At 44.9% G+C, this 27,231-nt stretch overlaps 1 protein-coding gene across 1 annotated transcript in view; it reads right to left on the reverse strand.

The window, feature by feature from the left end:
- The window catches only part of TTLL11 (tubulin tyrosine ligase like 11), a 749,536-nt gene that overhangs the window by 621,836 nt on the left and 100,469 nt on the right, over positions 1–27,231 (reverse strand). Inside the window, exon 3 of the mRNA XM_085613706.1 lies at positions 12,569–12,702. Within this exon, the coding sequence (XP_085469832.1) occupies positions 12,569–12,702 (134 nt within the window). The remainder of the gene's footprint in view (positions 1–12,568; positions 12,703–27,231) is intronic.

Here is a 27,231-nt window from a genome sequence, read left to right on the forward strand (position 1 = left end):
AGCATTGTAGGGGGAAGGGAAATCCTTTAAAGAATCATTTTCCCTCTGGATTTCCCTTCTCTTATTGAAACGCAAGAGCAGCAACATTGCTGTGGTGTCACCAGGGCTTTAATTGTAAGCTTTTTCAATATTCTATACAAGCCATAGTTGCTGCTTATTTATCTTATGCAACTAACAACCATTGACAAAGCCAATAGTCCTAATTTGTAGGTATGATGTTACTTGTTGTATCATATATCTGGATGCAATGTCAGAAACAGCAAAATACAAGTCAGGCGGCACACTATGCTAAACACAGATTTTTAACGTACTGTTTTTAAGCCACACCCTTAATTACATTGGCCATGCCCCTTTAAGGGACCACCCAGTTTTGTCATCCCACTTAAAGTCCTGAATTCACCCAACACAATCCCTGTTAAAATATAGCGCAATGCAACTCCAAGGTACAGGTAAGTGGCAAAAACATTCAGGTGGATAGCAGTTCACCAACTGAACCTCTTTGTCAGACCTTTGCCACATCCAATACCTTCTCAGTATATCCTCGCTCTGTGAACCTGGCAACCATATCTTTAGCCACCATTTCATAATCTTCTTGAGAACTAAAAATTATTTTACCTCTCAAACGTTCTCCACATAGTATACTAGCTTTTACAGGTTCAAGACGGAAACACTTAACGTGTAAAGTATTGTTACCAGCAGTGGGTTTCCTAATCACAAACCAGACCCATATAGAACCTGGTCCTCCCACCAGGGCATATGCAAATTTGCATAGCTGGGGGCAAAGCAGGTGCCCATTGCAGCCCTTAACAGTTGCTCTTAAAGTAGATCATTAAACAAAAATATATTACTCCTCAAGCACCAGTTTAGCACACAACAGCATCTCTGTGTGTTGCAAATATCTCGATCTAAGATAGTGTCTAACCGCCCTTATCCAAATTTCATATTGGATGCTAGTATATAGGGTGGCTACGTCAAGAGTCATCAATAACATCTCCTTTTCCCAGCTAGCATCAAATATGCATTTCTAAAAATCTAATGTATCATTCATATATGACATCAAATATGCCATATGTTGTCTCAAAAAGCTATCTAAATACTTTGAGATATCTCCAAAAAGTCCTTCTTGGGCTGCTGTTTAGGTTTACCTTTGGATACTTTATCAATCAGGATTTCAATCAATCAATCAATCAGGATTTATAAAGCGCTGCAAATCGCCAGTGAAAATGACTCATTTATACAGTCAGATACGTACCCACTAAATCATCCATACAGGCACTCATACACTCATTGATTCATTAATACACCTTGGTGTACATATATTTAACACAAAACTTTTTAGAAACATTCATAGTCACCAGATGATGCCATCATTGATGCAATCAGTGATGCCATTTGAGATGTCATCAGTGATGTTACTGACCATGTCATGAGTAATGTAACATGTGAGGTAATAAGCAATAAATTGCGGGGGCGCAAGTTATGGTTATCTCAACTACTATAACTGCTGAATTTCTCTGATTTTGTACAAGTGAAATCTCAGTCTATCTATAACATCCCTGTAACCTGTGGGTTTTTTCAGTGAATTTCTAAGATTTTCTAAATGATAATTCTTAACTATAACATCCCTGTAACCTTTGTTTTTTTCCAGTAAATTTCTAAGGTTTTTCAAATTCTATTTCCTAACTATAACATCCATGTAACCTGTGGTTTTTTAATTGAATTTTTAAGGTGTTAAATTGTATTTTTTTAAATCTAAAATGGCTCTATAAGGGGTATTTTATATGCTTGTATTTTCTTCAGTGGATAACAAGAGTTGTTTTATTTATTTTACATTTTTTATATTCGCTACAACGTCAACAGGGTGATTCTAAGCAACCTGAAACTCTGCATCTGGTCTTATGTATAGCAACCATATACACACAATCAACGCAACGGCTTGTCAGAGCCACCCTAGTATCCGAAATATTGTAAAGGTTTTTCTAAAGGGTTTTTGTTTCTTTTGTTTTTTTGGGTTCTTTGCAACGATGTCGTGATCCCTGTGGAAAAGTCGCGAAAACAGAAAAGAAAAGCAGACATTCAATGACCACCAACACATTCAAAAATAATATGTATATTCTTAACATTACCCTACACTTAATACTATATACACACTTCTTTAAAAACCTGTTGAAACTAATTTTTTGTACTAAGTTTCATTAAAATCCATCTTTCAGACCTATTTTCCGTTTTCGCAGTTATTCGGGACGTCACAATGACGTTGTTAACCGTGACGATCGCGCCTTATCCATAAAGTCTAAAACACATATATCGAGACATACTACAGTATTTTACACACTAGTGGTTTCTTAAAGTATTCTCCAAAGTGTTTCTTGAGAGTTTATATAGAAATTATCTCTAAAATCTGTTTTCCGTTTACGTGGTAACAACGGAGATCGCAATGACGTCGGTAATCGTGATCCCTGTGGACATGTCATGAAAACAGGAAAACAAAAACAGACATTCAATGGCCACTAACACATCCAATAATAATATCTAAAAAAATCCAATCTGAACATAGCCCTACACGTATTGCTAGATACATACTTCTTTCAAAGCATGTTTAAACTTGTATTTTTCTACCAAGTTTCTTTAAAAATCATCTTTCAGACCAATTTTCTGTTTGAGGTTATTTGGGACGTCACGATGATGTCATTAATCACGACGATCGCACCTTTTCCATAAAGTGAAAACACATATATGCACACATATTACAGTATTTTACACACTAGGGGTTTATTACTGTACACTTCAAACTCATGTTTGCTAGTGTATTTCTACAACAACCATCTCTAAAACCTATCTCCCGTTTTCGCAATAAGGATGGAGCTCACATTGACGTTGGTGATCCCCACGGTTACGTCGCAAAGGCAGTAAGCAAAAGGAGAAATTCAATAGCCAACACCACATTTAAAAAAAATGATAACTTTATATTTAATTATACCCATCACAGCAGATAACTCAGTATATAAATAACTATAAAAAAAAAAAATCAAAATCGCTATAACAAAGCATATTAATGATTCACCGATATTTTTTATATTTCCACCAATATTCGCGACAAAGTTAATGGTCGTTATGTTCCCATGATGGTACACGGGGCCCCGTTGGCGGTCGTGTCCTTGTCGCAAATATTGCGCATGATTAAAAAAAAAAAATTTGGGACACATAACTTGAGTCACTAACACCCCCATTTCTTATCCAGGGGGTAAGAGTATCTCCACACTGACCCCTTATGTGGGCTTTCACATAAAAATTTCAGCCCCAGGAATCGTTGCTGATAGATCAAATGACATCCGCAACTTTCCATTCAGATTGCGTGGAGCCAATCAGAGCATTCCTGTTGGTGCGTGCATTCGCGATTCATCGTGAAACTACTGCGAAATATCTGCTGCCAGAAATATCACTATAATTTTAAACTTAAATTGCTCAACAACTACTGAACGGATTTACACCAAATAAGCAAAAAGCACTTCCTTGTACTGGCATCTACCGCCCTGCCAAAGTTGGTGTAAGTCTGTTCAGAGGTTTGGGCTGTAGGTGTGGCTAAAAGTTCCTATGGCAATTAACCATAAAAACGCAACCTTATTTTGCTCCAAATTCTCAGTCCCCACTGCACGGATCACCCCTAAACTTTCCATAACTATAGAACCCACCTTGACACTACTTGGGGAAAAGTTTATGCAGATAGTTCAAACAACGACAAAGTTATAGCAAAGTCAATATATACTATTCCTATAGAAACTAGGTCCTAACTATACCTACTGTCTGCCACCAGTTTATAATATATATGTATTGGAATTAGGCCTCTCATATTGTGACGCTAATGATTTTAATTATGCTACAAGCAGAATGGACCTATATAAATTTGTGCGAAAACTCAAGTTAATGAAATTACACAATGGGAAAAACACCTACTCTCCACCCACAATAGATATGAACGCCCAAAAATGAACCAGGTTCACTGATTGTGACAGATGTATTGATTCTTGAAGATTTGTGGTCACTGTATAATGTAAATGGGGAAGGTGCAGCAAACAAGGAGTATACGGGGATGAATGATGAGGAATTCGGTCTCCATAATCTGCACCTAACCAAAGAAGATCACACACCATTTCGCCCACGATCAAGGTTTGTAACACAGTTGGCACGTGACAATTTAGATGTCTTCTCAGACAATGTAATACAGGACTTGAAAAACCTCCAGTATAAAACCGCACGAGAAAAGAGAAAATCTAACCCCCAACAAATGCAAATGCAAAGGACGATAAATAAACTTCAAAATGAGGATGAAATATTGGTAAAACCCTCAGATAAGGGAGGAAATGTCGTTCTTAGGGGGCGAGAATCATATAAAAAAGAGGCACTATGTCAATTGGAAAACAGAGAGTGCTACAGACAGATTGAAATAAAAGATTATGAATCAGTAAAAGAAAGATCCTTTGAGCGACTGGAACACTGGCAAGAGGAGGAATTGCTAACCTGGGACGAACATATGTTTATGAGGCAAAGCAATCCAGTGATACCAGTCTTCTATATGTTACCAAGGTACATAAAAACATTAATTGCCCACTTGGCAGACCGATCATATCCTCGTGCGGGGTTTTATTTGAAAATGTGTCAAAATATATTGATTATTATCTTAACCCAATTGTCAAATCTCACATAAAAGATTCTACTGATTTTTTAAAGCATATTTATGATATACGTTGGGAAGATACAATGGTTTTGTTGACATTAGATATTGCAACTCTCTACACAAGCAAGAATAAGACATGATGATAGACTCAGAGCCACAGAATATTTCCTTAATAGAAGACAATTGAGATTCTTGAAACATAACAGAATGCTGTTGGAAATGATGGAGTGGTGTCTTACAAAAAATATTTTTGGGTTTGGAAAAGATTTGTTCCAGCAGGGACGGGGCACGGCCATGGGCTCCCAGTTATGCTAATCTTCATCTTGGCTGGTGGGAGGAGCAGGTGCTCAGGGGCCCTGAACTGGAAAAATGGACCTACAGTATTTTCCTGTGGGTTAGATTCATAGACTATGTTTTCGTACTGTGGCAGGGTGCAGAAACAGAAATAACTGATTTGGTCATGGATCTTAACACAAATAATCTAGACTTGAAATTTGTGGAACACCATAGCAAAACCCACATCGATTTCCTGGATATAAGAGTCAGCGTAGAGGGAGATAGGTTGGAAACTACTGTTTTCCAAGAACCTACAGCTGGGAATACAATCCTACAAGCAGGAAGCTCCCATCCTGCACCACTCATTAGAAGAATACCTTTTGGGGAGTTTTATAGAGCACGAAGGGCATGCAGTAGTGAGTTGGAATATGAGAAAACAGAACAGAAAATGACTAACCCCTTCTTACAAAGAGGTTATTCATTAGAAATTGTAAAGGGAGGTGCCATGAAAGCAAGGACATTAGATAGGGAGAAAGCACTATTCGAGCCATCTAGAACAGAAATAAAAAAGAAAAAACAAAACTGTAAGGAAACTCAAAGATTTGTCACAACCTTCAACACGAGACACAAGGATTTGAGAGCCATTTTAGATAAACATTGGTATCTTTTGAAAGGGGACCCAGGGTTAGGATCAAAAATAAAAAAACATCCAGAAATAACATATAGGAGACCAAAATCACAGAAGGACCATATAGTAAAAAGTGAATATAAGGAAAAAGAAGGAACTCCAATGTGGCTCCAAAGACAAATGGGTTTTAAAACAGGTCTTAAATGTAAGGCGTGTCACAGTGGAGTGAATCTAACAAATTTTAGAACACCCTTTAGCAAAACCATCAATATAAGGGGCTTCCTGACATGTAGATCTAATTTTGTGGTCTACATGTTAAGGTGACCCTGTGAAAAGGTGTATATAGGGAGCACTACTTTACCTGCCTACAAACGGATACTACAGCACTGGAGAGCAATTGTAAACAAGGATAGGACATACCCGGTTGCCAGGCATTTTGAGAGACTTCATCATAGTGACCCAGTCCTCCTACAATACAGCTATATTGCAGAAATTCCAAAGGAAAAAAGAGGTGGGAACAGGGAAAAGGAACTCCAGAGATTAGAGACATATTTTATCCTGGAGGTAGATAGTAAAGAACCTAATGGTTTAAACGTAGATGAAGACTTGTTCACATGCCTGGACTAAAAAGAGTTACCGAACCATTACACCCATTTGACCAATTTCTTTTAAAATTATTTGTAAAAAATAATCATTTTTTTTTTAAAACAGCGAAGATAGGATTTTAGGGACTGAAAGGCTAAAAAGGTTTTTTTATTCTAGGAATTTGCAGGAATTATGAAAGACATCTCAACTGTGAATTGATTTGAAAATAAGCATATGAATTTTATAATATGATTGTTTTTAGATTATTTATTGCATTTGCACTTTGTATATGAAGTACAGGAAGGAGTAACAGGGTACAGAATAGTGAAGTACTAGTATTAGCACCTTATAAAGTACTTGCAATTTATTAAAGAAAATAATTTTGCACATAGTCTAGTATAAAGTTGTATATATATATGAATTTTAATATGTATACATTTTCGACCATGAAAGACTCTGGAGAATATTAGAATTGTCTAAAAAAATCAAAGAGTAATCAAAGAGTAAAAGCACTTGCACTTTAATGAAAGAAAATAATATTCACATAAGATGACTTTTAATAGAAAGAGGGAAAAAAAAGGAAAAAATTCCTAGTATAAGTACCATTCGGATAATGACCTTTGTATGGGATAACCATTAAACATGTAAAGCGAGTTAAAAAGTATGTATATAGTTATGAGCTATTTACAGTAAAGTGACGAAGTAGGTTTGTGTAGCAATCCACTATGAAAATATCAAAATCGTCATGAAATATGCTTTAACAAGATGTTAAATTATGCACTTGCAATAGAATGAGTGAAATCCACAAACAAAAAATGTAAGATTAACGCAGAAAAAACATGTGTAAAAATGGTGCCCATACAATGTGAAAAACAACCAGCATCTATTAATGCTGGTTTCTTGTGTCCTATATTGCTGTTTGTGACATATTGATGTTTTTATTTAAAAGTACTGGGAAAATGGCACCATACATCGTGAACAAGACAGCAGGCAGCTGTTGAAACGTGTAGATGTTGCCATTACTTAAAAAATAAAGGAAGCGAGTTAAAATCAACTCACGGAGTGCTGGATCCTTTCTGCACGAGCGGAGAATCTTTTTTTTAATATATATATATAACCTTGCTGCAGTCCTCACTGGAAGAGGTCTTTTCCGAGTGGGGGTCCTCACAGAGGGTAATCTTTTGTTGTTGGAGATAGATATATATAGATATATATAATATAATTATAAAGAGTCTTCGTTAGCTACCAATCTCCTCCTGGAGATAAAAACGAGTGTAGACCCGGCTTGCGTGCAAAATTTACATTGAGTCATACATATATATTTTTTTTCCAGATATATTAAAATAAAAAAAGTAGAATCTCAAGGGGGATGCACTTTGTTTTCTTTCACATCACAGTAGGTGTTCTGAACATCCACCGTATACAACAGCAACAATGCAGTCACAAGAACGTGCAAGGAAAGGGTGTCTCGAGCACGTGCACATTGAACGTGATAACAGCAACACACGATCCACTCCCATGAGATCAAGGAGATCAGAGTGGACCACATAAGGTCCCTGGATCCTGCTAACCAGGTGCCGGGTGGCCGCACACAGCAGGGGAAGGGAGTAATGAGGAAACGGGATGCAAATAATATAAAGGTATTGCCAAGAGGTGAATGCTCGCCAGGCTGGGCCACCACCATCACTCCCACTCTGTCCACATCCTGAAAATAGCGCAGCAAACCAATCTGCAGTACAACTACTAAAAAGCCCAAAACAAGTAGTAACTTTGTTCACCAGAACATGTTGGGGCAGCAAAGAAAAGTGCCTCCAGCTACAAGAACGTATTTAAGTTTCAAGACCAGAAGAAAGGATGTCAACAAGTTTCTAAAAGTTTCACATGTAGAAGGCAACAAGGCCATTGGCTAAAAACACCTCTTAAACGAAGCAGCAGCAGTAGCATTTACCTCCATCGAGGTTAACTCTCATTTTCCCTACTCTAATCTTAGCCTGGCTCTGGGTTTAGGATTTTTAAAGAGAGACATGTTTTACTCATGGTGGGAATCTTTAACCATGACGTATTAATAATTATTGACTGCAGCGTTTGAATGGACCATCAGGTGAATGATGTAAAAATATGTGTCAAAACGCAAGCGGGCATCCTCAAACGAAGAAACATTCTCGAATGCTTCTTGCTGGTATTGCCATCGCCATTCCCTAAGGATACATGATCTCCAGGAAGGACCGTCCCACCCGCACGGGAGGAGGAATCGCCATCGTCCACAAATCCAACCTCCGCCTGAGCACACTCCCTGACAAGCCCACAGACCTGATGGAACACCTTCACTTCAAGATACTGGCCAGCCCTACCTCCACCCTCAAAGGAACCCTCATCTACCGACCCCCTGGACACCGCTGACTTTTTGCCAACTCCATCACGGACATCATCTCCCCGCATGCCATCGCGCCCACTAACTACACCCTATTGGGAGACCTCAACTTCCACCACGACAACCAACTGGACCCCAGAACCACATCCCTTCTGGACGACCTCCACGACATTGGACTCCGGCAGATTGTGACCGAACCCACGCACTCAGCAGGACACACCCTCGACCCCCTCTTCACAACAGGTAACTCCATCACCTTCAGCCACACCACCAAACTCCCGTGGACTGACCATCGATACGTCCACTTCACCCTCAGAACACCCACCATCCACAGACACCAGCACCTGCTCCCACGAAGAAACTGGACCAGAAACACCAACGACCAGCTAACCTCATCACTCAGCAACTCCACCCCAACCATCGCGGAAAACGACGACCCCAAAACCGCAACCCGAACCCTGCACAGATGGATCTCCGACAGCGCCAACACCATAGCCCCCCTCAAGAAAAACAACACCACCCATGCCAAGAAAACCAGATGGTTTACCACCGAACTTTGAGAGTCCAGACGCACTTGCCGCCACCTCGAAAAGGCCTGGAGAAACACCAAATCCACAGAAGCCTACAACTTCAGAGCCGCCACCAACGACCACCACCAACTCATCAGAAAAATGAGGAAAAAAGTGATTGAGGACAGACTCTCCACTCATGCACACAACAGCAAAGAACTCTTCAACATCATCAAGGAGTTCGCCCAACCCACCAGCGAGTCGACCGACATCCCTCCCTCACAAGACCTCTGCGACAAACTCAGCACCTTTTTCCACCACAAAATCAAGAGCATCTATGACAACTTCGACGAAGACAACCAACACACTGAACCCTCACCAACCACCGCCGACACCCTGAAGCCAGCGATCGACAACTGGACAGCCCTCACCACCAAAGACACACTGAAGACGATGAAGTCAATCCACTCCGGTGTCCCCACGGACCCCTGCCCCCCCCACATTTTCAACAGAGCCACCGACACCATCGCACCCATGCTCTGCCACACCATCAACCGCTCCCTGGCAACCGCCACGTTCCCCGACTACTGGAAACACGCCAAGGTCAACCCCCTCCTGAAAAAACCCTCGGTGGACCCCACCGACCTCAGAAACTACAGACCCATCTCCCTGCTCCCGTTCCCAGCACAACATCCTCGACTCCTCCCAATCCGGCTTCAGAAAAAACCACAGTACGGAAACCGCCCTCCTCGCTGCAACAGACAACATCCGCACCCTACTGGACAAAGGAGAAACAGCAGCCCTCATCCTCCTCGACCTCACAGCGGTGTTCGACACAGTCTCTCACCGCACCCTAATACACAGACTCCACGACGCAGGGATCCAAGACAAGGCCCTCACCTGGATCTGCTCCTTCCTCGCCGGCAGAATGCAGCCGGTCAGACCCCCCCCCCCCACTTTTCTCTCCGACCCTACACCTACCACCTGCGGAGTCCCCCAGGGGTCCTCCCTCAGCCCTACGCTCTTCAACGTCTACATGACTCTGCTCGCCCCCATCATCAGAATCTACGGACTCAACATTGTGTCATACGCAGACGACACCCAACTCATCCTCTCCCTATCCAATGAACCAAATGCCGCCAGACACAATTTTCGAGAAGGCATGGAAGCCGTCCCCAAATGGATGAAAAACCGCTGCATACAACAAAACACAAACAAAACAGAAGTACTCATCATAGGCCCAAACCCCGACGCATGGAACGACACCTGGTGGCCCCCCGCACTCAGAAGCCCGTCCAACCCCACGGACCACGCATTCAACCTGGGAATCATCCTGGACTCCGTGATCAAAATGGACCGCCAGATCAACTCCGTCTCATCCTCCTGCTTCCACACCCTTCATCTCCTACGTAAGACCTTCAAATGGATCCCCCTCAAACACAGAAAGACTGTCACTCACGTCCTGGTCACCAGCAGACTCGACTACGGCAATGCACTCTACGCCGGAATAAACAAAAACCTCACCCGCAAGCTACAGAACATCCAGAATCCCGCCGCAAGACTGGTCCTCGACCTGCGAAGACACTGCCACATCTCCCAGCACCTGCGCACACTCCACTGGTTCCCCATCGAAGCTAGATGCTTACCCACGCCCACAAGGCCCTCCACGACACCGGACCAGCATACCTGAACAGCCGACTCAAATTCCACGCACCCCAGAGGACCCTACGATTTGGCCAGCTCTCCTACGCTGTGGTCCCCCGCACCAGAAAGACCAGATCGGGAGGCCGCTCCTTCTCCTTCCTCACAGCCTGAAACGCCCTGCTGCTCCACCTCAGACAGACAACATCGCTCCCCATCTTCGCAAGAAACCTCAAAACCTGGCTCTTCGACAGACCCCCCCCTTGATGGACTGGAGCCTGCTAAGCCCCCCCCCACCCCCCCCCACCCCCTGCAGCGCCTTGAGACTCTTACGGGTGAGTAGTCACGCTTAACAAAAGATTGATTGATTGATTAGGGTACAGGACTGTGGAAAGAGAAAAAGGCGTTTCTCCTCAATGGGTGGAGCCTTTAAGGCATCCATAGAATGTTATAAGCGTGTAAAGGGGACGAGGGCATAATGGTGACTGCATTTTGCCTCATTGTTGTATTCACGTTTGTCCTTTGCTGTAATGTTCTGTAAATGGAAACAAAAACATGAACTGTGATTGGAAACAAAAAAAATGTATCCGTGGCTTTACAATACCACTGTGACTAAAAACTGTTGTCAGAGCAAGGTGATTCCTACAGGCGCTAGTTACTGTTTAAATTAACCAAGTGCGCATGCTCAGCTCCAACTACCGGCGATACTAAAGTTGCAAGAATTTGAACCTGAAATTGCTAAGTCACACGCTCTCAAGAATGACTTTTTATTGAGCTGTTTAACAACAAACATTGAAAGCCACCTGGCTTTTAGCGGACAGGTTTCCAATATTTCTCCTTCATCTATACACAATAAAAGTTTGGATGAAATCTTCTGCAATAAAATGTTAAAATGTTACTTAGACCACAGTGCCATCTGCTGTTCATACGTAGGCACTATGAAATACATAAAGCACATGCAGCATTTCAATTGTGAATTGCAATTTGTGATTCTGTAATGTTCCAAGACACAGATTGAGAATTGTGTCAGTACAATGCAAAATTCTCGAATCCATGAATTGAGGACTTTCAGACATTGCTAAGGACCAATTTCCAATATGTGACTAATTTGCAAAACGCAAATGCCTAAAACACAAAGCCCATCAGTCCATCCACAGTGTAACACGTCCATAATAGGAAGAGCTGAGAATCCTCAAATTGAAATTGCAAGTGAACTGACGTGAAAACATGCATTATACGACTTACTTGTTCTGTTGTTTGGCTATTTTCCTGCGTTATGACACCTACGGGTATGCACGCGCGCGTAATAAAACTAATTTAATTAATTAATTCATTATTTCACATTCAGCTTCACTGCTGCTGCTAATACTCCTGAAGTACATGCCTCCATTTGAACAGTTTCTCACTTTAGCCTCATTATTTATTTTCCCTTTTCCATGTCCTTTGGTGATTGCTAGGCGAGAATCTCTGTATTAGAACAGTGGAATGTTGGGAGCTCTATTGAAAACAATGGAATGCTCTGGCCTTCAAATGGCAGGTAGAAGCTCGAAGCATCAACATTCCAATGTTTAACAAAGCCACGGAGCCCGAAGGGATCTCAACCCCCTGGGCTCTGTGAGGCCTTTGTTTTACAAATTCAAACATTCTGCCCTACAGGGGCAGAATGTTCTAATAGTCTTAGAGCCCTCCATAGGGGCTTTACTGACCGCTAAAGAAGGCTCGGGCCTTTAATGGCCGGTAGAGCCCGCTTCGGAGGACTCTAAGGCTATATTAAACACTACGTCCCGCACATGATAGGACACCCTTAAATTTGCTTGAAATGGTTATGATACAGGATTGCGCTGGACACAGTTCTGCTTTCCCAGCAAGCAACAACCGCCTACCTGAGCAACGAAGAGGTGGTACTCTTCTGGAAGGATCCACGAGCGGGGGTAGAAGTTGTATTCTTCTGGAAACAGTTCCTGCATTGTCCGCACAGCTCGACTTAGGGTAATTTTACGGACCATCTCTATCATGCCTAGGAAAAAACGTAGGTGTAAAATGTCAAAGTTGGGTTTCTACACTTTTTACCCCAAACAAGATATCCAATGGTTATACAGGAGCAGCCTTCTTAGACCCCACCAAAAAAACTCTTTGCGCATATTTGACAAATACAAAATGTTCAGCACTGCCGTTCTCTCTACAGAAGCTTTCAGGCGGTGAGTGTATTGTAGTCTGAGACACGGGTGAGGAAGGCGGAGACTGAAATTTAAAGACAATCATAGCAGTGTGTCCAACTAAAAAGACACACAGACCTAATAAAGCTTGGCTGATATATTGGTTGTGCCAATGCTTACTGCTGATTGTGCATATATGGCTGGCAATCTTGAAATAAACAAAACCCATCCCAAGTTGGCCGCTAATGTGCACGCATGCATCATGATGCCTGTGTGCACCAGATCATAACAATTGTGTACACATGCATCATAACTGAAGGGCTCATTTTCTAATTTACAGTTCCAACTGAAAAATTACTGAAAATAATCAGCACAAGACTGGATGTGTGCAGCCCAACACCAGCATCTGAAATGGCATTAGTGATATAATCAATCAATCAGCATTTGTAGAGCGCTGCACTGTCACCCAAGGGAGTATCAGGGTGATGAGGTGCAATGTCTCCATCATGCCAGCTCCCCCTGCAACAGATCTTGAGACGGCAGGAAGAGGGAAGAAATGAGCAGAAAAGGGCAAAACAGAGGGCAGAAAAACAAGCGAGCAGAAAGGGCAAAACAGAAGGCAGAAAAACGAGCAGGAAAGGTAAAACAGAGCAAGAAACGAGCAGAGACGGCACAAACAGAGGGCAGAAAAACGAGCAGACAGGGCAAAACAGAGGGAAGAAAAACAAGAAAAAAATGCAAAACAGCGCAGAAGAGGGCAAAACAGAGGTGCAGAAAAACTAGAAGAAAAGGGAAAACAAAGGGCAAAAAAAACAAGCAGAAAGGCCACACAAAGGTTCGAAAAACGAGCAGGAAAGGAAAAACATAGCAGAAGAGGGCAAAACAGAGGGCAGAAAAATGAGCAGAAAAGGCAAAATAGAGGGTGAGAAACGAGCAGGAAAGGCAAAAGAGGGAAGAAAAATGAGCAGCGCAGGCAAAACAGATGGCAGAAATACAAGCAGAAACGGAATACGGAGGGCAGAAAAACAAGCAGAAAGGCAAAATGGAGGGCAGAGAAACGAGCTCAAAAAGGCAAAAGAGGGCAGAAAAATTAGCAGGAAAGGCAAAGTGAAGGCACAAAAATTTGCAGAAAAGGCAAAACAGCGCAAGAAAAGAACAGAGGAGGCACAAACAGAGGGCAGAAGGTAGACAGGCAGCAGAGGGTAGCGGACTGTGGGCAAGCTGGACAAGAGAACTGCCGCTGGGGAGCTAGCACGAGGACCTGCTCAATGGGCTTGCGCTGCAGCCTCCATTAAGTAGGTCTGGAGGGAGCAGGGCTCTGGGTGGTAGGAGAAGGGAAACGACAGGAAGAGGGAAGAAAGGAGCACGAAAAGGCAAAACAGAGGGCAGAAAATGAGCAGAAAAGGCAAAACAGAGGGCAGAAAAAATGAGCAGAAAAGGCAAAACCGAGGGCAGAGAAATTAACAAAAAAGGCAAAACAGAGCACTATAGGGAAAACCAGAGGGAGGGAAAACAAGCAGAAAAGGCAAAACAGAGGGCAGAAAAGGCTAAACGGAGGGCAGAATAACGAGAAGAAAATGCAAAACAGAGTGCAGCAGGTCAACAGGCAGCAGAAGGTAGCGGACTGCGGGCAAGCTGGACAGAACTGTTGCAGGGGGAGCTGGTACAGGGACCTGATGTTATTGAACATGTCATGAGTGATGTAATATGTGAGGTCATAACCACTGCATGCTGGGGAGCAAGTTATAGTTAGCTCTGCTAACTAGGACTGGCGAATTTCTGTGGCTTTATAAGTTCAAAACATTAATGTTGTCACTGAGATATTCACCTAACTATAACGTCACTTTAACCATTGTTTTTCAACTTTTTTTTTGTCAAACAAAAGCAAATATTTTAATCACACCCAACTATAATGTTACTTTAGCCTATCTATCTATATATATTTAAAACCTAGTTGTAGTCGCCACTGGGTAGTTATAGTTAGGTCCACGTTTCCATTGGCAATGCATTTTTTGAGCTGCTAAAAATATTGGCATCGTTTGACGCATCTCTTCGAAATTTTTCCCCAAAATGCTCTTTTTCCAGAGTTTGTGCATGGAAAGTTTCAGGGTGATCCCTGAAGTGCTGGCCGAGAAATAAGGGTGTCTCAAAATGCAAAATTTCCATGCATTTTCCATATACATTTTTAGACAGCGCTACCACACAAATGGCTGAACGGAATCACACCAAATTTGGCCGGGATCCTAGATCTTGGTTCAGAAAGCGTGTTTTTTAAGATTTGGTGTAAAACCGTTCAGTAGTTCTTGAGATATGAGCATTTAGAAATATCTGTATTTCTGGGCGGTTGGGTTCGAGGAACTCTTGAAAGTGCTCTGGTTGACTGCCAGAAACATGAGAAAAATGTTGCTGGCAGACATTAGAGGACTCGGGGACTGACTTAACCCCCTGACATGAAGTACAGAAAAAACAATTATATTAGGGGACAGGGTTGGGAAACCCTGCCTCCCTAGACCCCATCCCTGAGGCCCAAAAAACATTTAAAAAAATAATCGGCAAATTTTGCTGTGATCCCGCAGGAGTCCTGTGGGATCGCGGCAAAAAACCCTAATAATATTAACGCTGTTTATAGAGTGCACGGTTACCTCACATGAGGTTTCCCAGCACTAGGAGGCTCAGTAAGGAAAGTAAAGCACAACAGGGAAGCCTAACTGGAATCAAAAAGCCATGTTTTAAGTTGCTTGCTGAATATCACTCAGGTGGGTGCCAGCAAAGGTGGAGCAGTAATGAGTACCGAATCCTGGGACCCAAGAACTGAAGGCGCAGCCACCCACTCTCGCCTTCTTGATTCTACAGACGGTGGCCAAATTGGCCCCAGCCAAACTCCGCGCTCTGCTCGGAGCGTAAGGAGTAACCATATCCTGCAGATAAGCATTGCCTTGATGGGCAAGTGCTTTGTAGCATAAACAGAGAGCACTGAAGGTGATTCTCTGTTTCACTTGTAGCCAGTGCAGTTTATTCAGTGCAAACCAATAGAGGCTCGCCTCGGGAGTCCGAGCAGTGTCCGAGCTGCATTATGCATGCGTTGAAGCCTCTTCAGTTGTGAATGGGAGACACCCAAGAACAGAATGTTACAGTAATGCAATATAGATATAACCAGCACCTGGATAACTTTTTTTGGGCAGACTTATGGAGAAGGTAAAACATTTTTTTAGGGATCTCAATCTCCGAAAGCACTTTCCGGCAAGGGTATTGATCTGGGCATCGAAAGAGAGCTGTTCATCGAATCAGATGCCCAGGTCCTTAACCTTGGGCTTGCGAGATAGTAAAGGTCCAAGGTTATCTGGCCACCAAGCATTACACCGGATATTGAAATGCTTGCCCAGTACCAGGACCTCAGTCTTTTCAGCATTCAGTTTTAAGCAGCTGAGGTCCATCCAAGCGGCAACATCAGACAGACACGCATGTAGGGAGGACGCCATCTGCTCATTATTATGAGACAGAGTAATGACACCATTAAAGTCTATAGAGGGACTTTATTTCTTATGTATGGAAATACCAGTGAAAAGTGTGTAACATCCAACAAATAAGGCAGACTTGACAGATATGTGTCCAGCATATGATCAAAAGCTAAGTCCATTATCAAGTGATAAAAAATTGGCCACAGGTATAGAGTGTCCACAAACTCTATAGGACGATGTCAAATGGACTGGATTATGTCGTCAGTAATGTCACTTGAGATCAGTGATGTCTTTAATTGTGTAATTTAAAATGCCAAGAGTGATGTTATAAACAGTGTATGGGGGTGGAAGTTATAGTTAGCTTCCTAAACTGAGATTTAAATTTCAGTTTTTTGGGGTTTCTAAATATAAATATTCTTCTATCATTTCAGAACCTAAATATAACTACACAGTGGCTACCACCACTATGATGTGATATATATATATATATATATATATATATCTGCTTCCAAGGTTGCCCTCCCAGTTAAGGAGCACTCTGACACAATTCAAAGCCAATGCTTTATTCAGGTTTATGCACACGCAGCATGGCGATCCGATAACAGCTCCGTTTAAAAAAATGCCTGACGTGTTTCTGGGTGATTGACACCCCTTCCTCAGAGGCTCCGGCAGTTCCGTGTGCATGTGACATCTCCCTTTATAGAATGCTGAATAGCACGTCCTGTTTGGACTGCTCGGCTACGTCATGGTCCTGAGCCTTCTGGGTATTGTAGTGTCACAAAATTAAAACCTGGATGGTTGCACGGGAAATATTGCTGTAAAGTTTACAAGCCCCCACATGGGCCTCGCCATGGTGATGTGCATTCAATCTTCACCCAGAAACGCGTCAGGCATTTTTTACGGCGGAGCCGTTATCTGATCGCCATGCTGCGTGTGTATAAACCTGAATAAAGCGTTGGCTTTGAATTGTGTCAGAGTGCTCCTTAACCGGGAGGGCAATCTTGGAAGCAGCGATATTAGGCGGCCGCCGAGGAGCACCACCCCGGGATTTGTGGGGACCATGCCGGTCTGGTATAAACCAGGTCTGCCTTTGGGGCACAATTGGAGGATTGAATGCAAATCACCATGGCGAGGCCAATCTGGGGGCGCTTGTAAACTTTACAGCAATATTTCCCGTGCAACCATCCAGGTTTTAATTTTGTGACACTACAATACCCAGAAGGCTCGGGACCATGACGTAGCCGAGCAGTCCATACAGGATGTGCTATTCAGCATTCTATAAAGGGAGATTTCACGTGCACACGGAACTGTTGGAGCCTCTGAGGAAGGGGTGTCAATCACCCAGAAACACGTCAGGCATTTTTTACGGCGGAGCCGTTATCTGATCGCCATGCTGCGTGTGTATAAACCTGAATAAAGCATTGGCTTTGAATTGTGTTAGAGTGCTTCTTAACCTCTTCGCTGCGGCGCAAATTCCGCCGCAGCGCTACCGCAGTGCTGACATTCCGATCGCGGGCGTGGTCATGACGTCTCCCGGCCGTCGTCCGCACACGCCCATCGTGACTCATGACGGCCGGGAGACGTCATGAGCATGGAAGAGATTAACCGGGAGGGCAACCTTGGAAGCAGCGAGAGATATATATATATATATATATATATATATATATATATGTACAAACAAAATCTTGACAACTGGAGAGCCTCATCCTCTCGGGTCGGGCCTGTTGCAGGTGTGTCAGACACCTTCAATATTCCATATAACACACGTACCTCTCCGCAACGTGAGACAGGCCACACCAGCAGTGCTTATTTCATTCTTTTATTCGAGGCAAGCATTACGCGTTTCGACTCTGAGTCTTAATCATATGCAAATGTTCAATAGGTGGGTTTGTCAGCTTTTTAACAAAGTAACTTTAAACATTGAAAAAGGACCAATGCCCTCAAGTTTGATTTAAAGCGGCAGTAGGTGTTCCGGTTCAACAAGTTTTTTTTGCGCAGAGATGAAAAGTACACACATTTTAATATTCCGTTCAGGTTAATCCTTCGAAAATAAAGTATTTTCCAAATTACTGTCACCCATCACTGCAATATTCATTTGCCGTATTTTGTAGTTGCCTTGACCACAATGTCCACAATGCACCATTACTGCCGCTTTTCCCATACTCAGTATTTCAATGCAGATCTTGGCAGAACTTAAAACTCGCTTCCACTGCACACCCAGTTCTGCCTCGAATAAAAGAATGAAATAAGCACTGCTGGTGTGGCCTGTCTCACGTTGCGGAGAGGTACGTGTGTTCTATGGAAAATATATATATATCATTGCATTTTAAAAAAAATATTTTCTTAATAACTTTAGCACTGTTTAACAGTTTTGCACAGTACTTTCCAAAAAATACATCAACTTTAGGTTCTTGATGACAAGCCCCAAAAACACCATTTCCCATTTTAAATCCTTTAGGATTCTTTGTTTTTCAATACAGAAAAAGGATAATTGGCACAAAGGTTATATTTTATTCAAGTAATGTGCTTTTGTTAGTTTGGAGTAAATCTTTTCAGTAGTTTTCAAGAAATTAGTGTTTAAAAAAGTATTCTGGTTAGGCATGAAGAAGCTACATTTTGGAGATATCAGGACTGTTATTTTGTTACTCTTCCGTGGACTTGTGAATCTATAGTGGATTCACGGCATCAATTCAAACAATGCATACATTCCAGGGACCAGGGAGTGTTTTCTTCCTTCGTGCATTACAGTTTGGTGAATCCAGCTCCAGATACACAAATCCCGATTGGCAGGTCATCACATGGACACTTCTGTGGTGGCCCCCATTGCCCAACATGGTGCCCAATGTTGGAAAAAACTAAAAGAAAATGGGCATTAAGGATAGGGTGAACCTGACCAGACCCCCTGGCCCATCCAGTGAGAGGGCTTCCAAAGAGATGCCCCCCCCCATATTAAACTAAACATATATTTTTAGCACTGAATTAGAGGATCCAGGACTTTCTCGGGGTCCAGTGGACACTCTTGGGCCTCAAGGTTCGCAAATCCCACATAAGATGCACACACTGTGTACAAATTTGAAAAAATAACGATTTTAGAGCAGAAATGCTGCACTTGACCAACAACGAAAGCAGTGATTTGCCACAAGTGGTGGGGTAGGAGTATGGCTGGGCTGGAGGCCAGGACATGCACTGACCCCACTGCATGACTGAAGGCAGTGTGTATCTAGTCACCCATAGATTGGTGGGTGCAGGGCCTGTCCCTGCAGTCATCCCCCTCTGCACATGGCCAAAGGCCGAGAGCTGCATGTGATGGCCACCCGCAGAGAGATGGGCACACAGGCTGGCATGAAGCAAGGCCCTTTGTTCAACTCTGCTGCACACTGCCAAAGGCTATAAGCAGCAGTGTTTGACCGCCTGAGGAGGGTTGTAAATCTGCTCTTTGGGGGCACCATGGCTAATCATGGTCATTGAACTTACAGAACAGGGGTGAGGTAAAGGGCAACAGTTAACAGTGTTGGAGGGAACAGTCTCATATCGGTGGGGAATAAAGACTCTGTATGAACTGCACAAAGCATGGGAGTGTAGCACGCAAACAAGAAGTGCTTCGGTGATGTTCTTCGGAGGGGGTATGAGCGCCCAAACAATAAGTGCTTCAGTAAGTTTTTTTGGTGTTGGGTATGAGCGCCCAAACAAGAAGTGCTTCGGGGATGTTCTTCGGAGGGGGTATGAGCGCCCAAACAATAAGTGCTTCGGTGATGTTCTTCGGAGGGGGTACGAGCGCCCAAACAATAAGTGCTTCGGAGGTGTTCTTCGGAGGTGGGTATGAGCGCGCAAACAATAAGTGCTTCAGTGATGTTCTTCGGAGGTGGGTGTTAGCGCGCAAACAATAAGTGCTTCAGTGATGTTCTTCGGAGGTGGGTATGAGCGCGCAAACAATAAGGGCTTCAGTGATGTTCTTCGGAGGTGGGTGTTAGCGTGCAAACAATAAGGGCTTCAGTGATGTTCTTCAGAGGTGGGTATGAGCACGCAAACAATAAGTGCTTCAGTGATGTTCTTCGGAGGTGGGTATGAGCGCGCAAACAATAAGTGCTTCAGTGATGTTCTTCGGAGTTGGGTGTTAGCGTGCAAACAATAAGTGCTTCGGGGATGTTCTTCGGAGGGGTTATGAGCGTGCAAACAATAAGTGCTTCAGTGATGTTCTTCGGAGGGGGGTATTAGCGTGTAGACAATAAGTGCTTCGGTGATGTTCTTCGGAGGGGGGTATGAGCGCGCAAACAATAAGTGCTTCAGTGATGCTCGGAGGAGGTGGGTATGAGCGCGCAAACAATAAGTGCTTCGGTGATGCTCGGAGGAGGTGGGTATTAGTGTGCAAACAATAAGTGCTTTGGTAATGTTCAGAGGAGGTGGGTATGAGCGCGCAAACAATAAGTGCTGCAGTGATATTCAGAGGAGGTGGGTATGAGCGCGCAAACAATAAGTGCTTCAGTGATGTTCTTCGGAGGTGGGTGTTAGCGTGCAAACAATAAGTGCTTCAGTGATGTTCTTCGGAGGTGGGTGTTAGCATGCAAACAATAAGTGCTTCGATGATGTTCTTCGGAGGTGGGTGTTAGCGTGCAAAAAATAAGTGCTTCAGTGATGTTCTTCGGAGGTGGGTATGAGCGCGCAAACAAGTGCTTCAGTGATGTTCTTCGGAGGTGGGTATGAGCGCGCAAACAATAAGTACTTCAGTGATGTTCTTCGGAGGGGGTATGAGCGCGCAAACAAGTGCTTCAGTGATGTTCTTCGGAGGTGGGTATGAGCGCGCAAACAATAAGTGCTTCAGTGATGTTCTTCGGAGGTGGGTATGAGCGCGCAAACAATAAGTGCTTCAGTGAGGTTCTTCGGAGGTGGGTATGAGCGCGCAAACAATAAGTGCTTTAGTGATGTTCTTCGGTGGTGGGTATGAGCGCGCAAACAATAAGTGCTTCAGTGATGTTCTTCGGAGGTGGGTATGAGCGCGCAAACAATAAGTGCTTCAATGATGTTCTTCGGAGGTGGGTATGAGCGCGCAAACAAGTGCTTCAGTGATGTTCTTCGGAGGTGGGTGTTAGCGCGCAAACAATAAGTGCTTCAGTGATGTTCTTCGGAGGTGGGTGTTAGCGGGCAAACAATAAGTGCTTCAGTGATGTTCTTCGGAGGTGGGTGTTAGCGTGCAAACAATAAGTGCTTCAGTGATGTTCAGAGGAGGTGGGTATGAGCGCGCAAACAATAAGTGCTTCAGTGATGTTCTTCGGAGGTGGGTATGAGCGCGCCAACAATAAGTGCTTCGGTGATGTTTTTCGGAGGGGGTATGAGCGCACAAACAATAAGTGCTTCAGTGATGTTCAGAGGAGGTGGGTATGAGCGCACAAACAATAAGTGCTTCAGTGATGTTCTTCGGAGGTGGGTGTTAGCGTGCAAACAATAAGTGTTTCAGTGATGTTCTTCGGAGGTGGGTGTTAGCATGCAAACAATAATTGCTTCAGTGATGTTCTTCGGAGGTGGGTATGAGCGCGCAAACAATAAGTGCTTCAGTGATGTTCTTCGGAGGTGGGTATGAGCGCGCAAACAATAAGTGCTTCAGTGATGTTCTTCGGAGGTGGGTATGAGCGCGCAAACAATAAGTGCTTCAGTGATGTTCTTCGGAGGTGGGTGTTAGCGTGCAAACAATAAGTGCTTCAGTGATGTTCAGAGGAGGTGGGTATGAGCGCGCAAACAATAAGTGCTTCAGTGATGTTCTTCGGAGGTGGGTGTTAGCGCGCAAACAATAAGTGCTTCAGTGATGTTCTTCGGAGGTGGGTATGAGCGCGCAAACAATAAGTGCTTCAGTGATGTTCTTCGGAGGTGGGTGTTAGCGTGCAAACAATAAGTGCTTCAGTGATGTTCTTCGGAGGTGGGTATGAGCACGCAAACAATAAGTGCTTCAGTGATGTTCTTCGGAGATGGGTATGAGCGCGCAAACAATAAGTGCTTCAATGATGTTCTTCGGAGGTGGGTGTTAGCGTGCAAACAATAAGTGCTTCAGTGATGTTCTTCGGAGGTGGGTATGAGCGCGCAAACAATAAGTGCTTCAGTGATGTTCTTCGGAGGGGTTATGAGCGCGCAAACAATAAGTGCTTCAGTGATGTTCTTCGGAGGGGGTATGAGCGCGCAAACAATAAGTGCTTGGGTGATGTTCTGCGGAGGGGGGTACGAGCGAGCAACAAATAAGTGCTTCAGTGATGTTCTTCACAGGGGTTATGAGCGCGCAAACAATAAGTGCTTCAGTGATGTTCTTCGGAGGGGGTATGAGCGCGCAAACAATAAGTGCTTCAGTGATGTTCTTCGGAGGTGGGTATGAGCGCGCAAACAATAAGTGCTTCAGTGATGTTCTTCGGAGGGGGTATGAGCGCGCAAACAATAAGTGCTTCAGTGATGTTCTTCGGAGGTGGGTATGAGCGCGCAAACAATAAGTGCTTCAGTGATGTTCTTCGGAGGGGGTATGAGCGCGCAAACAATAAGTGCTTCAGTGATGTTCTTCGGAGGTGGGTGTTAGCGTGCAAACAATAAGTGCTTCAGTGATGTTCTTCGGAGGTGGGTATGAGCGCGCAAACAATAAGTGCTTCAGTGATGTTCTCCAGAGGGGTTATGAGCACGCAAACAATAAGTGCTTCAGTGATGGTCTTCGGAGGGGGTATGAGCGAGCAACAAATAAGTGCTTCAGTTTTTTCCTTCGGAGGGGGTATGAGCGTGCAAACAATATGTGCTTCAGTGATGTTCGGAAGGGGGACGGGGGGTATTCTTCTCCCTTCCAGATAATAGCGTGACATGAACTAGGAGGTGACAGGGAAAGGGAAGGTTGCACGATCCGGGAGGCTGGATGAAAACGGATGGTGGCAGGGGCTGGGAGGTCACAGAAATAGGAAGTATCACGGAATCTTTGGAGGGTGAGGAATGGGGAGGTGGACAAGGACTGGGATGGGAGGTCACAGGTATGGGAAGCATTAATGGATCTTGGAGGGTGATGGGGATGGAAATGGTAACACTGATAGGGAACATGATAGAGGTTAAAAGGGTGACAGTGATAAGGTGCATGACAGGTAAGAGAACATTGACAGGGATGAGGAGGATAACAGATGGGGAGGATGACAGATGACTAGGACGGGGAGGATGACAGGGATGGGGAGGATGACAGGGATGGGGAGGATGACAGGGATGGGGAGGATGACGGATGACCAGGACGGGGAGGATGATAGGGATGGTGAGGATGACAGGGGTGGGGAGGATGACAGGGGTGGGGAGGATGACAGGGGTGGGGAGGATGACAGGGGTGGGGAGGATGACAGGGGTGGGGAGGATGACAGGGGTGGGGAGGATGACAGGGGTGGGGAGGATGACAGGGGTGGGGAGGATGACAGGGGTGGGGAGGATGACGGGGATGGGGAGGATGACAGGGGTGGGGAGGATGACAGGGGTGGGGAGGATGACAGGGGTGGGGAGGATGACAGGGGTGGGGAGGATGACAGGGGTGGGGAGGATGACAGGGGTGGGGAGGATGACAGGGATGGGGAGGATGACATGGGCAGGGGTTGGGAAGGCTGACTAGGAATGCGAGAGTGTGAGAGGGGATTGGATGGTGATAGATTGGAGATGAGTGACAGAAACAAAAAAAAAAGACACGAAGAGGGAACAGGGATGTGGAGGAATGTTATTGTTACAGGGTTTTCGAGGGTAACAGGGAATGAGATGGTGAAAGGGGTGTATAAAGGGACATGGACTGGGTGTAGGACAGATGGGGATTGGGTTGGTAACAAGGAATAGTAAGGGTGGGAGATGGGAGGGATTTGAAGGCTGGCAGTGATCGTTAGAGTGTCACGGTTTAAAAGGCTAATGGTGTCAGGATTCGGGCACAACGTGCCTGCCAAAACTACGACTCCCAGAAATCCCGGCGCATGAAATCCCAGCGCATGAGTGGGAGGAGCCAAGGGCATAAAACGCCCGGGACACACGCACTACGTTGTGCGTAATTGACAAACTTGAATCCAACGAGCTGAGTTCTCGTTACGACTTTCCCGCTTTGGATTGAGAGCCGCGGGGATTGAAGTCGCTACGGACGAGAAAACGGCATCCGAGTCTCGGGGAACGAGACAGGGAATCCTTGCTTGCAGCTCCAGCGGCCCTCGCTTCAACATGGAGAGACAGGGCCGGAGGCATTATCGTTTCGCTAAGGCTCAATTGCAGTCCACAGGCGGAGTCCGTTGTACACGCGAAAGCTAGCGTGCAGACAAAAGGCGGAGTCCGGTGTAAACAGCAAACCGCAAGTATCTGGGGTGACATGCACTTCTCCCTGGGGGTGGTGTGTGTTTACGGATCCAGAGAAGTCCGATTCCTCGCGCAACTTTAAAGGTTCTCATTCGGGGGCATTTGACATACGCTCCGTTCAGTAGAAGTCGCTCCTCATTCCCGAAGGGGCTGGATGAAGCTACCAGTGTTTCATATTGGATATATAACGCGGTGAGGAAACCGCATTTGACAGCGCTCAGGAAATAGGTCAAGTTTCGTATTCAGGCTTGGTGGCATTTAGATATAGTACGGGACTAGCGCTGGAGAGACATTCCGGCAGACTCCATTGCAAACCCGTAGCAGGAACTGTAGAACATACCCAACCATTGTTTGCTGATAGCGTGCCCCACTCGGGTGTGTGTTGTATTCTATAAGGGTGCCCGCCACAGCGTCCTGATAATCCCTACAGATAGGACCAGAGCCTCTCACGCAAACAACCGTAGAGTAGGAGACAGCAGATCCTCTCTAGTGTCTCCAACAACTTAGATGTAACGAACCCAAAAATACTGGGGATGATTATTGCTTGGTCAGCTTGCGCATGTTGAGTATGGCTACGCAATCGAGTTGTGGTGTGCTTGTTTATGAGGAAATAAGGAAACTCATTTATTAGAACAGGTGGCATGGTTAGCGAGAATTACTGAGAGTAGCTAATTGGTCTTGCATCGTATTAGGTGTTATATTTTTGTATGTTAACTTTTCTTTACAGGTTCTACTCCCCGCTGTTCCCATCCTTCCCTTCCCTCGCTTGATTGCTCCAGTCTTCCGTGCCTTTAGTGCAGGAAGTTGGTGACGTCGAGAGGTGGACCCCATATAGCGTCGCCCGAATCCTGAGGAGTATCGGACCTGGGACTGATTCACGACAGAATTACGCACCCACGTATTGAGACTCCTCCCGGTTCGGGGGGTGGGTAGAGACGCAGTATGGAAGAGGTCTTAGCTGCACTGGCCGCAGTACAGCGGGAGTTGGGGGCCTCTAGGGCCGAAACGGCAGATTTACGTGACAAGGTGGATAGGCTGTCAAGGAACCCCTTTGATGTGGGATCAGGTACACATTCCATTCAGGTCACTGTACCTCCCCCCATTCCTTTAGCCAACCCTGAGAGATATTCCGGAGCCCCCCATAAGATACAGGTGTTTCTAACTCAGATATTGATGCACTTCTCCTGTAGGCCTTCCTCATTCCCTACTAATCATTCTAGGGTGGCGTTTGCTGTCTCCTACTTGGCTGGAGATGCAGCCAATTGGGCGGTTCCTTTAGTTGGCCATAACGATCCGGTCTTATCAGATTGGGACAATTTACGGACAGCTTTGGAGGGGGTTTTTGACAGGAGAACTACCACGTTCAGTGCGGATAGAGAGCTCTTGGAATTAAACAAGGGAGAACCGAGTTAGTGACTTACTTAACCATGTTTAATCGTTTGGTAGCGGAAGCAGCGTGGCCGGAAGAGAAGAGAATGTCTCTTTTCTATCAGGGATTATGCAACGATTTAAAAGACGTTATAGCTCGAATCGATCCTCAGCCCAGAACCTGCGAGGCTCTAATTAGTCTAGCCTTACGTTTGGACGGTCGTATCACCGACAGGGGAGGCGATAGGTTCCGGGGAGAGAGAGAGAGGAAAGAGGCAACGGTAAGTGAGGCGGCATCTGAGCCCATGGAAGTGGGAGCGGTCCGTGCTCAATTGTCAAGGAACGAAAGAGAGAGCAGACGAACACAAGGCTTGTGTATGTACTGCGGAAAGAAGGGGCACTACGTCCGTGAGTGTCCTGCTCGTCCCAAAAGACCAGGGGGCAATTACAGGAATAAAAAAGCAATAGCCACTGTGGCGGGAGTGGACTGTCCCGTAAGGGAGGGTGAAGCCTCGGAAGAAGTAGAGGTTCCCAGGTGGACGATCCCGTCCCTAAACCACCAATCAACAGGGTGATACTGAAAGACATTTAGAATTGATCATGTGGTTAGAAACCAGCAGACAAACTTATCAAATCAACGCTATGTTGGATTCAGGGGCCACGGGTAATTTTATCCATCGAGGACTGGTGGACAGATTAGCGATAGGAAAGATAGCGTGTGAAATCCCCAAAGAAGTGTTAGCGGTTGATGGCAAACCTCTCACCTCAGGACTCCTCCTAGAACACACCGAGACGTTAAGGTTAACGTGCAGAGTAGGGGAGATGCGCCACATTGACTCCTTGGCATTGAATATCATCGATGCTCCGCAGTACGAGGTAATCTTGGGGATGCCTTGGTTCAGCCTTCACAATCCCACCATCGATTGGAGAGGCCGAACCGTTCAGTTCTTATCTGAGGAATGTCAGGAGCATATGATGCTAGGGGCGAATTCGGGGGCCACAGTTTTGGCCAACACGTTGGTAGCCGCCACGGCAGCGGAAAAGGACGTCATTCTACCCAAAGAGTACCGGCTATTTGCCGATGTGTTTAGCAAAGAACAGGCCGAGTCGCTTCCTCCACACCGTCTGTATGACTGCCAAATAGATCTGGTAGAAGGAGCTACGATCCCCACGTGTAGGGTCTATGCCCTCTCCGAACCGGAAACTAAACATCTCCGTGAGTATTTAGACCACTTTTTGGAGATAGGG

Source organism: Triturus cristatus, chromosome 1_2 (genome assembly GCF_964204655.1).
Source record: "Triturus cristatus chromosome 1_2, aTriCri1.1, whole genome shotgun sequence".
In the NCBI taxonomy this organism is placed as follows: Eukaryota; Metazoa; Chordata; class Amphibia; order Caudata; family Salamandridae; genus Triturus; species Triturus cristatus.